The sequence below is a fragment of the Phyllostomus discolor genome, chromosome 3, assembly GCF_004126475.2.
Source record: "Phyllostomus discolor isolate MPI-MPIP mPhyDis1 chromosome 3, mPhyDis1.pri.v3, whole genome shotgun sequence".
NCBI classification, from domain to species: domain Eukaryota; kingdom Metazoa; phylum Chordata; class Mammalia; order Chiroptera; family Phyllostomidae; genus Phyllostomus; species Phyllostomus discolor.
In genome coordinates, this window is record NC_040905.2 from 40,732,232 (window position 1) to 40,744,873 (window position 12,642).

The following is a 12,642-nucleotide window of genomic DNA, read 5'->3' on the forward strand; positions in this document are numbered from 1 at the left end:
TGTGAGGCTTCCGACCTGGAGCAAATCACAGCCTAACGGGTCCAGACTTCGGGTTCCCCAGCAGAAAAAAATAGTAGCAGTCCTTCCAGTAATGGCAGAGTAGGGGTGAGGCTGAAATATGTCCTTCAGGAGAAGATGGGCAGCTCAATGCCTGGCACTGACCAGAGCAGCGCTGGTCTCTGACACTCACACTCGCGTGGCAGCAGCCACATCAGCACCAGTGTTCGGAGTGGTGGTGGAGGGGAAGCTGTGAAGTAGGGGACGGAGGACCCTGCCTAACCTGTGTCCGTCCGTCTGGGTGTTCCTGATTCCACCATACTTGGAGCTGATGTTATTTGAAATAGCACATTCAAGAAAATACTTCTTAAAAAGTCAGATACAGCACCCTTTAACAAATAGGACCTATTACTTACTAAGTAAAATATATCCTATAGAAGCCAATTGTTTGTTTTATTCTGTGATCTTTTGACAATAAATTTCACTACCATTAAAGGCTTAAGTCACATTATTGATTATTTGAATATGTGTGTCATTAATCTTCCATCGCCCTCATACATTTTATATGTACGTTTTAAGTGTCGTCTTTTGCATTTAGATGGAGAAGAATGGTGAGAAGAAAGCAGACTGCTGGTATTAGCTCCATATAGCACTTCAAGAGCTCCCTTGAGCGGATTTGCTGTAAATTTCTATACTGAAATGGGCTTTCAGAGCAGTGACTGCTAAACTGGGAGGTGTCCTTAGTAAATAAAAATGATTAATCTCAGCTGAATAAATTCACTTTGGTCAAATAGTCTCATTCAGTTCTCTTCCCTGGTTCTATAAAAAGCTTTTTTCTTCTTGTATTAAGGTTGTCTGTAATTTTAATGGGACCTTTGAATTATCTGATTTTAAAAAATTGGCTCATAAAAGGATATTGATTTTTTAGATTGGGGTGATTGAAATGTTGTTTATGGGCAAACTGGTTTTCATTGACAGAACCTGGAAACTGCTGTCGAGAGAACTCATCTTAAGTCTATGTGAAGATACACTTAAAAAATGATTACAGCACTGAATGATGGGCCCCGGGCTGGGCAGTTGTGTCGGTGTGGAAAGGGAAGGGAATCCAAAGCTAAAGTGAAAATCTGTGAAACAGGGCTCTTTTTAGTTGCTTAATTTTTATTCCCAGTCATCGATGTTGACTTCTTTCCTAGGGCATTTTTCCTGGGTGATGAGAAGATTCTAAAATCAAATAAGGCTTTCGAGTATTGAAGATGTTTGCTGCTGCTCTGTAGAAGAATCTCAGAGGTTTATAGTGATCCTAAGAGGTGTCTCATATCCACTATATTAACTAGCTTTTTGGAAGCTTATGAACATTGTAGCTTTTATTGATTCCCGGGAGTTGTACCCAACAATAAGCAATAAAAGTCGATGGTAACTTTCTTTCCATATAGGGGTGTGCAGATCAATATTTTGAATTTACTGTAATTTGCTGGTAATGGATGGAAGAACTGAAAAAATTGCAGAGCCTTGTGGGGCACAGCTGTGTGGTGTGTTGCCTTGTTATCTCAGCTCACTGTAGGTCACAGGCTTTCCCAAGTAACAAGAAACACAATTAAGTGGCAGGGCTGATACACGTATTTATCAAGAGCCATCACAAGCCTGTTCTAAGGGAGAAAAGAAAACCAGAAAACTTGTCCACAATGGCCTTAATTTTATAGTCCTCAAGGATTTTTAAATGGGCAATGTCTTCAAGACAATTAAAATTCTAAATATCTAGCATTTGTGTTTGGTCTCCTTCTGCTCAGGGAATTTTCCTCCTGATTAGTTTCGGGGTGTGTGATTTCACCAAAGCCCGATTCGCTGTGAATCTTCTGGTCGTTGCACAGCCTGTGCCCCGGCTCTGCACAGAGAAAGGAGCAGGCAGGGGCCCGGTGCACTGGCTCTCTGATGGTACCCTTTCCTTCCGCCAGAGCTGCCACTTGTGCTCTCGAGTGTCTCATCTAACATGAGTAGAGCGCTTCAGTAGTAATGGCTGCTATCTGAGGTGCTCTTGCGTTTAAAAGAAGGCTGTGTGTTGTCCTCAGCACCTTATGACATAAATTGTGATATTCTCATTTTATAGTTTAGGAAATGGGGAAGTTAAGGGAATTCTTCAAGGATGCTTCCTACCACTAGCAAAGATTAGAATCTAGGTATATCTGAATATAGGTCTTGTGTGTTTCCTATGAAGTATACAATTGGCTTAAATGTGGATTTTTTTTAGTGCAATGTTTGGTTGATCTTATAAATGATTTCTTGTTTAGTTGATTTTGTTGTGAAGGACAGTGGTTTAGCTCCCTAATTTGATTATACCTAGTTTCCTTCATTTAAAAAATGACAGATACTTTAGCTTGGAAGGGATAGTGTTCAGTTCTTTGAGAACAAAATAAGCACACAAATACAATATGACTATGGGGTGGAAGCTAAGAGCCTTGAGGAAATAAGTGCACATCACTTAGTATGTAGTAGGTGCTCAATAAACTGGACATGTTACTAATATGGACATGTTACTAATATAAGTTCTAGTAGTTACTCAGCAAACCCTGCAGAGAAACATTTCCACTTTTGGACACTTCTGACTAGGAGGCAGCTGTCCCTTCCAGAGTACTGAATTGGAAGGCATGAGGTATATAAATATCTCATTCCCAAGCTTAGTTTTTTGACATCCAGGGTATAACATGTTAGGAAACATCAGGAACCACAGTAATTGACTAGAAAGGAAGCTTGTTTCATTTGCTCATTTACTTGGGGTTAGTTGATTATTTGACTTGTTACGCTTTTTCTACTTTAAAAGGTCTGTGCTAAAAGTAATGTATTTGCAAGGCTTTGCTTCAAGTAAAATCAGAGTCTGTAAACATAATTTAGGTATGAAATTTGCTTAGAAAGAGCTGCAAAGATCTTTGGTACCTCTCCTTTCGAAGAGTGATTGATTGCCAGTGTGTTGATCAACTAGGAATGTGGCTTGATGCCCTTCACGAGGTGTGAATATACCAGGTTTTACCTGGTGATGAAAAAATAATTAAACTGCTCTGGACTCAGGCTGATATGGACTCAAGGACAAGCTAAGCCATTTACCCAGCTCCGTCACCTTGTGCAAGCTGCTTAACCTGTCTGTGCTTCAGCTCTATAAAGTAGAAATAATAGTGAAGATTAAATAAGATAGTGTGGGTTATTACGCAGTAAAGGTTAGGTACTGTTTACTGAGCACATGAAGGCAGATGGACTTAGTAAAGTAAGGCAATTTCCACCATTTGTGTAAACATTTAAGGTTGCAAAGGGGTTTGGTATTTAACTTCCATTCAGGAAGGACCTGGGATGGTGACCCTTGCTCCTATTTTACTTTGCACCTTGATCTCCTGTTCCTGTCCGTCTCTGGGCTGACTTCAGTGGTGTCAGCCATCCCCTCATTTACATTCAAATTTCCATTGTTTAGCCTCTGGAAGGTCCCAGTGCTTCAGGGCAACCCCTTTTCCTAATCTCTGGATGGTGCATCCTGCCCTCAGCTCTTAAGGTTTTAAACCTTCCCAGAAGTTCAGCATTTCTTCTCCTCACCTGTAGATTCTGTGCACACAGTTGTCTCCTGAATCTGCCCCACCCTGCCCTCCTCACCCTCCCACTGATGCTTTTTTTGGTCTTGGCATGCAGCCGTGCATCCTGGACAGTTGAATAAGTCTCCTAATTCCCTTCTCATTTGTCCTCAGTGAGCCATTTGACACCTGATGCCAGAATGATCCATTTTAACATACTGATTTGGCCATCTTTTCCCTCTGTTTAAAATGCTCCATGAACTCCTTGTTGTCTATAGGAAAAAGGCATACCCTTCCAAAAACATTCTATGATCAGGTTCTGTCCCTGCATCCCTACTCTGGTCCTCTTGGTGCTTTTTCCCTACCCTCTCTGTCCCAGCCATTCCAGCTTCCCCAAGAGCTGTGTACTGTTTCACTCCACCCCACCTTGCTACACCTGTTCCCTCTGAAATGCCCCTCTCTTCGCCCACTCCTGAGGCTGCTGAGCCAACTCCCAGGTGATGCTTAAGATAGACAAGGCTCAAGTATTCTGTCACTTGGGAATATTTGAGTCACAAGGAACAGAAAACACAAGTTAAACTGGTTTAAACAATAAAGGGACTTGAGTGGCTGGTGTAACTGAGAACTCCGGTAATAGGCAAGGCTAGACCCATGGTTTCAAAGATATCGACCAAGACCCAGTTTCTGTCTGTTTCTTTTCTGCCACCTTTGCTGTCTACCCCAGGTGGCCCTGAGATTCCTGGGGTTAGTGCTCCTTCTATCCTGCTGGTTCTCTTGGAAAAGGGAAGGGAGTTCGTTTTCCAGAAATCCAGAGCAAACATTGCTTTGCATCTGATTTTCCCAGAGTGATTCATCTGCCATCTTTGAACCAATTCCTTTGTCCAAGCAATGAGCTTTGTCATTAACTTAATTTAACCCGAGCTTAACCGTGAGGTTGAACTTAATGTCAGTTTCACCAGATTTTTGTCTGCGTTAACAATGGGGAACATCATTGGGCAAGAAAGAGTGCTGACCCTCCTCAAAGAACACTGATCACGCCCTTCCCTTGGTATTGCTGCACACATTTAAAAGATGTCTCTCGATTCCAGGCCTTTCCACACGACATTTTACAACAAGCACGGTCCTTATCCTTAGTGCCTGGAACAGCCTCTGGCACATCAGCCTTAATAAAAAGTATGTGATGGAATAAAGGAAACCAAGGTACCTGTTTTCACCTCTACCCTTCTTCCTCTTTGGAGGAAAAGCTTCCTTCTTTTTAAAAAAGTGTCAGTGCAAGCCTTCTGTGCTTGTGTATTCACTCAAACCCCTCTCTCAGGCGCTCACACCACCACTCTGCTCTGCTCTGGCAGTTTCACAGTGGAGTGTTTGGGGGGAATTGGGAGTGGATGATGCAGGTTCAAATACGGCATCAACCACCCCTGGCTTTGTGATCTGGGGGGCCGCAGATCTCCTGGGCCGTCCCCAGGAAGACTCGTTCTGCCAGGCAAACAGGTGATTTTGTGTTTAAATCCCTAGACTCCATTTTGATAAGAACCAAAAGGGACAGACACCCATATTGTGACTCAGAAGCCGTGTCTGTGGGAAGGGTCTAGGAGTCTAATGCTGAAACCTTGAGGCTGATAGCTTTATTTAGGTTCACGGCACAGAAAGTCAACTTGGAAAGAAAGGAAGAAGACAACTACTTTCTTTTGTTTTTCAGAGAAAGAACAACTGTGATTTCGAGCAAGGAAAAGTTATATGAAAACCTGGCAAACATTTTGTGTGTGTGTGTGTGTGTTTACCTTTTTTGGTTTATTTTGTTGAACTTTACTATCATAGATAAATATATTAAAGATCACTATGGTTACAGGTAGAAAATAGAATGAAATAAAACCTACAGGAAAAGGGAGACCCCAAAGGGTTCCCCACCCATCTCACAATCCCAGCAGGGGGTTCAGTGGCATTTGCAGGCTGGGTGTCAAGGTCCACCTGCCGCTCTCCCAGCTTCCCTCTGTAGGTTTGTATGCAGAGACACTCCCTGGGCATTTCCCTGGGTTTTTTGAGGGCTGTTTGAACACAAGCCACTTGCCTGCTGCTCTGATTGAGAACCAGGCCATCGTGGTGTGAACTTCTCTGGCCCCTGCTTCTGCCTTCACAAGTGGCTCTCAGGATTGGAGGCCAGAAAATGCGCCGGAAGCATTTCTTTAAGAGAACCAATCTGCAGACAAGCCTATTCCCCGAGCTAATGTTGCACTCTGTCAGGTAGGGAGAGTTTTGTTTGGGGTCCCTTTCCTTGCCCTTCAGTGCTGCCCACATGGAAATGAAATAACAAAAAACCACACATGGACAAAGCCAAAGGGGGGTAGGATCAAGGGTGGGAGGCAGGGATGGTTGGGGTAGGGGAGTTGGGGAGAAAATGGAGACAACTGTACTTGAACAACAATTTTAAAAGAAATAACTAAAACCGGGTAACTTCACTACTGTAATAACAACCTCGAAAAGTAGTATTTCATAAAGGAAAGGATCAAAGGCAAATGGTTTATGTAAGCTAATAGTCCTTAAGCGACTGAAAGTGCTAACCTTTACTAAACAACTTATATAAACAGTTCTCCCTAGCTCTCCAAAGGTGGGGTTCAGGCATTGGTATTTTTAAAAGCTCCCTGGGCGACAGTTAATGGATAGCCAGGCTGCATTCAGAGCTACTTCTTGAGCTGAATTATCTCATTTGCTTTTATTTTCTCTCTCCTGATAGCATTTACACACTCAAGTTATACTGTGTAACCTTGTGCCCCATGATATCTCTTTGTGTGTGTGTTTCCCCAACTAGCTTTTAAATCTGTTTCATTTTGTTTTCTCCTGTGGGCCCCTAACAGTGCTTGCTGCACGGCCTTGCACATCTCGGCCCCTTGAACTCTCTCCCTAAATTAATGGTTTGTCTGTCAGTGCACAGAAGTTGTGGTAACCCTTCCAAGACAGGGTGAGGCCACTGATGGCTAATTAAGGAATGAGAGTAATGGGGAAATACATGACTTCAATGGTTTCTGGAACATGGTGAGGAAATGATAAGTGCTGGCCACGGTCATTCTGTTTGTTTGCGGGGTTTCTTTTTGGCGGGAAGGTGGGTCGCCAAGCCAAACTTCCAAATCCACTTCCTTTTTTTCCGTTCTTTGGGAGGACCTCCCAGAGGAGGTCCCCACAGACTTGGCCCAGGCAGACTTGGCCCCACATCCCACTGTGCTGGCGAGGGGAGCCAGTGTGCCTTTCCCCCCCCCCCCCCCCCCCCCCCCCTGGTCCCTCTGCTGCTCAGGGAGAGACTCAGGTGTGGTCACACTGAGCCACAGGAAATGGGAACCTGCCAGGAGTGATGACGAAAAATGTAGGAACAGTTCAGAGATCCTTCCTGGGGCCTGAGTTGCAGGTGAGCTGCAGAGGTACCCTACCTGGGCTGTTTCCCAGGTGTGACCATCACTAGAGTTTAATTTCCTGGTTCCTGCCCATTTTCTGACTTTGCCTGTCCAACTGTCTTGTCACCTGTGTGATAACTGGCATCTTCCCAATAGTTTGTAGTCGTTAGGCTTATTCAGGTTCTGTTGTTTTGAAGAACCCTAGCTACTATGTAGGACAACATGTCACTTAACGACATGGGCACAATTCTCCCCAATTCTAGATTTTAAATTTGACCCACCTGTGGCCCTGGGCAAAGGTGTACCCCTTTGTTTTCTACCTGTTCTCTCTCCATCTCTCTCACTCAGGCCCATGGCTCTAGGTACTCTCTCATAGGATACTGACGCCAAAGTCTACACATGGTCCCGGCCTCTCTCCTGGTAGTGCAGCCATCTGTTTGGAAACTTCCGTTTGGAATTCTTACCGACATCTTGCTATGACGTGTCTGAACAGAACTGTTCTTTCCTCCAGCTCCATGTGCTCAGGTCAAAGCTTTGGATTCTTTATTTTTTTCTTTCTCTCATACATTTCATACCCAGTTCTTCTGTAAATTCTCTAAAAACATATCTCAAATCTGACTGCTTCTCACCATCTTCACTGGTGGTTCTAGCCCCAACCTTCCCTCACGTAGACAACTTCTGTAGCTTTCTCTCTGTCTCTCTCTCTGTCTGTCTCTGCCTCTCAATAACTTTTTTTAAGCTTCAGAATAATTTCAGATTTATAGAAAGTTATAAGACAGTTCAGAGAATTCTTATATACCCTTCCATCAGTTTCTCATGATGGTAACCTAGTACATTTGCCCAAACTGTGGAAACAGCACGGGTACGTTACACTGCTGTTAGTGAGATGGCAAACTTCACTTGCATGTCGCCAGGTTTGCCACTGGTGTGTGTCCCCTCAGTCTCCTCTGATCTGTGACAGTTGCTCAGTTGTTCCTTGTTTGTCACAACCTGGACAGTTTCAGAGCATGCTGCTCACATGTTTCATAGCCTGAACCCCAGTTTGGGTTTGCCTGCTCTTCTTCTTCCACATTCACACCAGAGTTAGGGGAATTTCCGGGAGAGTGCCACAGCGGTGAAGCCCCTTCTCATCACAGCACTTTAGGGGACAGGACGGCCGCATGGCTTCTCATTGGTGGTGTCAACCTTGACCACTTGCTAAGACGGGGTTAGTCAGGTTTCTCCACCAAAAAATGGCTTTGTTCTCCATTCCCTTCTCTGTTCTTTAGAAGGGAGTTGTGAAGTCCAGCCCACTCTCAAGGGGTATCTGCATATATTATGTATAATATAATATATGTAAATATCCTTTCTCTTTTACATCATGGACTGACCCATCAGTAAAAAGGAAGGAGGAATAAATGATATCGTAATATCAAGCAAGCAATGACACGGCAATTGTAAAAAACAAGTAGAAGTCACTGAGTAATCAATAAAAATGAAGATTTAACATTTTAATCTTAAACATATTCTTACAAATTTCTTTAATCCTGTGATGATTAATAATTACATATTGTTTAGCTCAGGTGGATGCTTCTTGCCCTTTTTCTCTCCCTGACCCTTCCGTCCTCTAATTCTTACCTGACGTTAAATTTTTAACAGATTTCAAATATATAAGCACCAACTTTGGTTTATGACTGGGACCAACCCCATGCCGTATCTAGTTATCTAATTATGCACCAGTGGCCTTACTGTGGCATTAAGAAAAGAAAGCGAGGACACACACCAGATAACACCGGGACGTGGGCAGTGATGCCTTGATGCCGTCCTCTCACCTCTGAGCGGTGCTGACTCATCAGCACGTGCTCCCCGAGTACTAGGGCAGCGGCGGGGCTCCCTGCTCTGTCTGCAGGGAGCAGGGAGTTGCTTCGCCCGCCTGGTATTTGCAGCCGTTTGCAGCTTCTGTTCACAAGGTCTTGGCCACAGCACAGTCATTTCTCTCACTTTATTACCATCACATCTGATTCCAATTTGCTACCAAATTGAGTTTCCAGTCCCCAGCCTGACATTCAAGCCGTCAGGTGGATTAGCTCCTTCAGCTTGGTTAGCAAGGAAACCTCAGGTCAGTTGACAGTGGCCTATTAAATGTCCTCCACACTGTGCCTTGGCACCCGGGCTGCCGTCCTGTGGAGCAGCAAGGCTGGGTTACACACCATGACCTCTCTTCTTGTTTTGAACTCATAATTCTAGACCTATTGGAAAGACTTGATTAAAAACAGTTAGTTTTCATCCCTTATCTTGCTGTTTCAGCAGCTTTCTCTTAGAGCAGAGCAGCCAGGGTATGGTCGAGTCATCTGCTGAAGTATGATTGATTTAGCTCTTTGGGGTCATTCACGTGGTCTTTCCCCTTTTATGGTGACCTATTTGCTTATACAGTTGAAGTAACACCTGGCATTTTTTTTCTGTTATTTGTGCTAACATATCAGGTCCCCTCTTTTTATGTTTTTATGCTGCCGAATCCAGGAAGATTCAACTCACTGGACAGAGTGCTGTCTGCGTCTGGGACCTCAGGTTTCTTGTTGTGCAATGGGTCTCTGATCTTTTTCTAAAAGGAACCAGCCGGTGAACAATTACTTCTAGGAAGTTCTCTCTTTTCCCTTTTAAACCTGAGTACAAAACTGATTTCTCAGTGCTTGTCATAACCAAAGACACACATACAGAAAATTACTCATTGGTTTTCCATTTCTATTTCGGTTCCCAAGGAAAACTTAGAGGCTTTGTTCTTGTCCTTACAGGCTTTAGTCAATGAAGGTTTGTGTTTCAGAATCAGGGAGCCAAGTTCAGCAAACACTATAATTTCTAGGGGCTAATCAAGGATTGCAGAAAAGAGCATAACAAAACAACAAAAAAGAGAAAGCATTTCACCAAGGAACCTTGCAGGTCTTAGAAGAAAAAAAACCTATTAGGAGAAGGAAAAAAGATACTCTGTTCCTAAAATTGTTGATTGTTTCTTCTTGCAATTAAACAGTGATATGATTATTATAACTTTGTATCAAAATATATTTGCCAGTGAGTAAGCCAGGCACCCTGTCTATAGCAGCATCCTCCCCTTCGGTCTGCTGCTCTCAAGGCCATTGTCTGTGAGCCACGTTGGAACAAGCTGCACTGTTGAGAAGTCAGATCTGCTCAGGCCACTGTCCTGATAGACATTGAAGGAGCCTATAGAAATAGGGGACGGGAAGGTGAGTTTGGAGCGGAGGGGGCAAACCTTTCCAAAGAGAATGCTTGAGCTCCTGGGAGGCAGATAAAATAAATTGTAATTACAGAATGAAAAACTGAATTTAGTGGAGTCTTCAGAATTTATAGTGTGTTCTTTTTGAGTTTAAATGGCCCAGTGACTCATTGCTTCCTATTCTTTAATTATTGTCATCAAGTAATCATTCTTGAGTGAGTACACCGCCCCCCACCCCCAGCTTTGCAAACTGCATCAGTGGGTGGAGGGACTTTTGTGTCCTTTGTGTTTGTTTGTTTGGCTTCTTTGCTGTTTCTTTTCTTTTCTTTTTTTCCCCACAGCCCCTCTACAGGTAGGTAGATAATGGTCTTAGTTTGAGATAAGTGTGAGACGACCCTTTAAAAACTATGAAGCACTCTATTAATCGTTGTTGCTGTCTGGTGACCTGTTAGAAGTTTATTAACCTCCTTTTAAATATCCTAACTCATAATTCACATTTGCTTTAAAAAATAACACCGGAAAGAAACAATTTGCTTTATTTTTTAAAAAATAAGGTGTAATCTTTGGTAGGCACAATGTTTTGCATGAGTCTATTTCTGTTGGGGACAAATAGTCTGATTTAACTGCCCTGTTCATTTCATCTTTTATTTAATTAACATCCCCCAACAATTTTTCTCCTCTGGTTCCTCAGATTTTCCTTATGCTCAATTACAAGGCCATGTCACTCAACTCAGTATTTTACTGTCATTGCTTTGAGCAGAGTGATGTTTTTTCTGCTCTGGAGTTTGGATAAACGGTGTTTGTACCTTAAATACATTGTATAAAAAGAACAAAGAACAATATAAGGGGGGATTCAGCATAAACTTGGGACATTAAAATCAGTTCAGTATAGAAAATCTCAAACTAGGCATAAGTTTGAAGTTTGAAGGAAAAAACGTTCCCCATCACCCACTCACGGTCTAGGAGGCTGAGGCTGAGCCGGTCCTCATACGTATCTTCTGTGTTGTTTCTTTTGCAGAAGGAGCTGAGTCTCCCCAGAAGAGGAAGTCTGTAAGTAGCGCAATTTCGTCTCCTATTTGGGGGGCGGCGGTGGGGGTTGCAGTTTTTGGTGTGATTATTCCCTCACTTGTTGGGCTTTTAGTAGCAAATGGAAGATTAATGATAATCAACCAAATTAGGAAAACCAAAAAGTGCACTTATTTATAAATGTCAAATAATAATAATTTCAAGATACCTTGAGGGAAATATCCAGGACTTTCATCCTTATAGGTATTGTAAACCAAAATGCATATTTATTCCTGGGGGAATCTTAATTTAAATTTAAAACTTCTACTCTGTATGCAAGCAAAAACATTATTTGTTCTGCAGATAGTGTAAATTGATCTGAATCGAGAATTATGATCTGGAAATCTGTGAGTGTTCTTTATGCTATGGATTTTATGCAGAGTAAACGATACATCAATAGCTTGCATTTAAGTTAAGGAGACTCTGAGTCAGCTGAACTCTCGACTCTGAGACTGGATCTCGCTGAGCTGATGCAGTAATGCTCTTGTGTTTAAGTAGCAGATTTACAACGTTGACTTGGTTTCTTTATAGTGCCTTTCAACCTCTTGTCTGCGTAAATCTTAGTTATTTTTCATTAGCGAGTTGCAGAATGAAATTAATTGCTTTTAATACACACTAAATTTAAGGTAGATTTGTCATCAATGAGTACTGCGTGAAGGCTGGTCTACGAATATTTGGATTTGGTCTCTGGTACATATTGAAGAGTGTAGTGGAGGGGCAATGTCCTTTTTTAAAAAAACAAGTATAATGTTTACGTAAGTGAATGCAATCTCAACTCAGAGAATTAGAGACATACATGGCGGCTGTTGGAGGATAAAATCGTTCCGTTGATTAGATTTTGGAAAATTTCAGCCTTTGTTTCTGGGAGCCAAAACTTCACCAACCATGAACATTTCATTACTATCCATTTAGTTCCTGCTTTTTTAAAAACACATTTAGACTGCTGGAAGGACACCAGATCATTACTGTTCGTGGAGAATGTGCCTAGATAAGTTTCCACCAGCTCCCAGTTTGTATACCTGGGTACTAGGTGTTGATTTGCCCAAAATGTGCCCTTGGAATAAAAAATTTGCCACTTTCTGAATCTTGATTAGGACTCTTTTTCCTAGACTTGGAAAAGTCCAAACTTTTTGATATTTTCCATCATGAATAGAAATAAGAAGCAAGAAAAATAAATAACAGTACATGAAATATTTTTAAAGAAAAAAATCTTTTTCCTTGTACTTTTATTTAATGTCTAAAGCATCCTAAGTTTGTCTTTTTACCTTATTTGAAAACTTTAAAATTTCAGTCAAATCTTCCTTTAAGTTTTTATAATAGATCACACTTTTTTTCTGTTTCTAAATCAGTATGTTTTCTATAAATTATTAAGGTAATGCTAATTAGCAAATTAGATTCCCCATATCTGTATAAGGGCCAAATCTCTTTTTGTATTTGTGTA

General features: G+C 42.1%; 1 protein-coding gene across 1 annotated transcript in view; it reads left to right on the forward strand.

Moving 5' to 3' along the window:
• The window catches only part of MAST4 (microtubule associated serine/threonine kinase family member 4), a 532,524-nt gene that overhangs the window by 267,375 nt on the left and 252,507 nt on the right, over window positions 1-12,642 (forward strand). Inside the window, 1 exon segment of the mRNA XM_036019855.1 lies at window positions 11,155-11,186. Coding sequence (XP_035875748.1) covers window positions 11,155-11,186 — 32 coding nt within the window.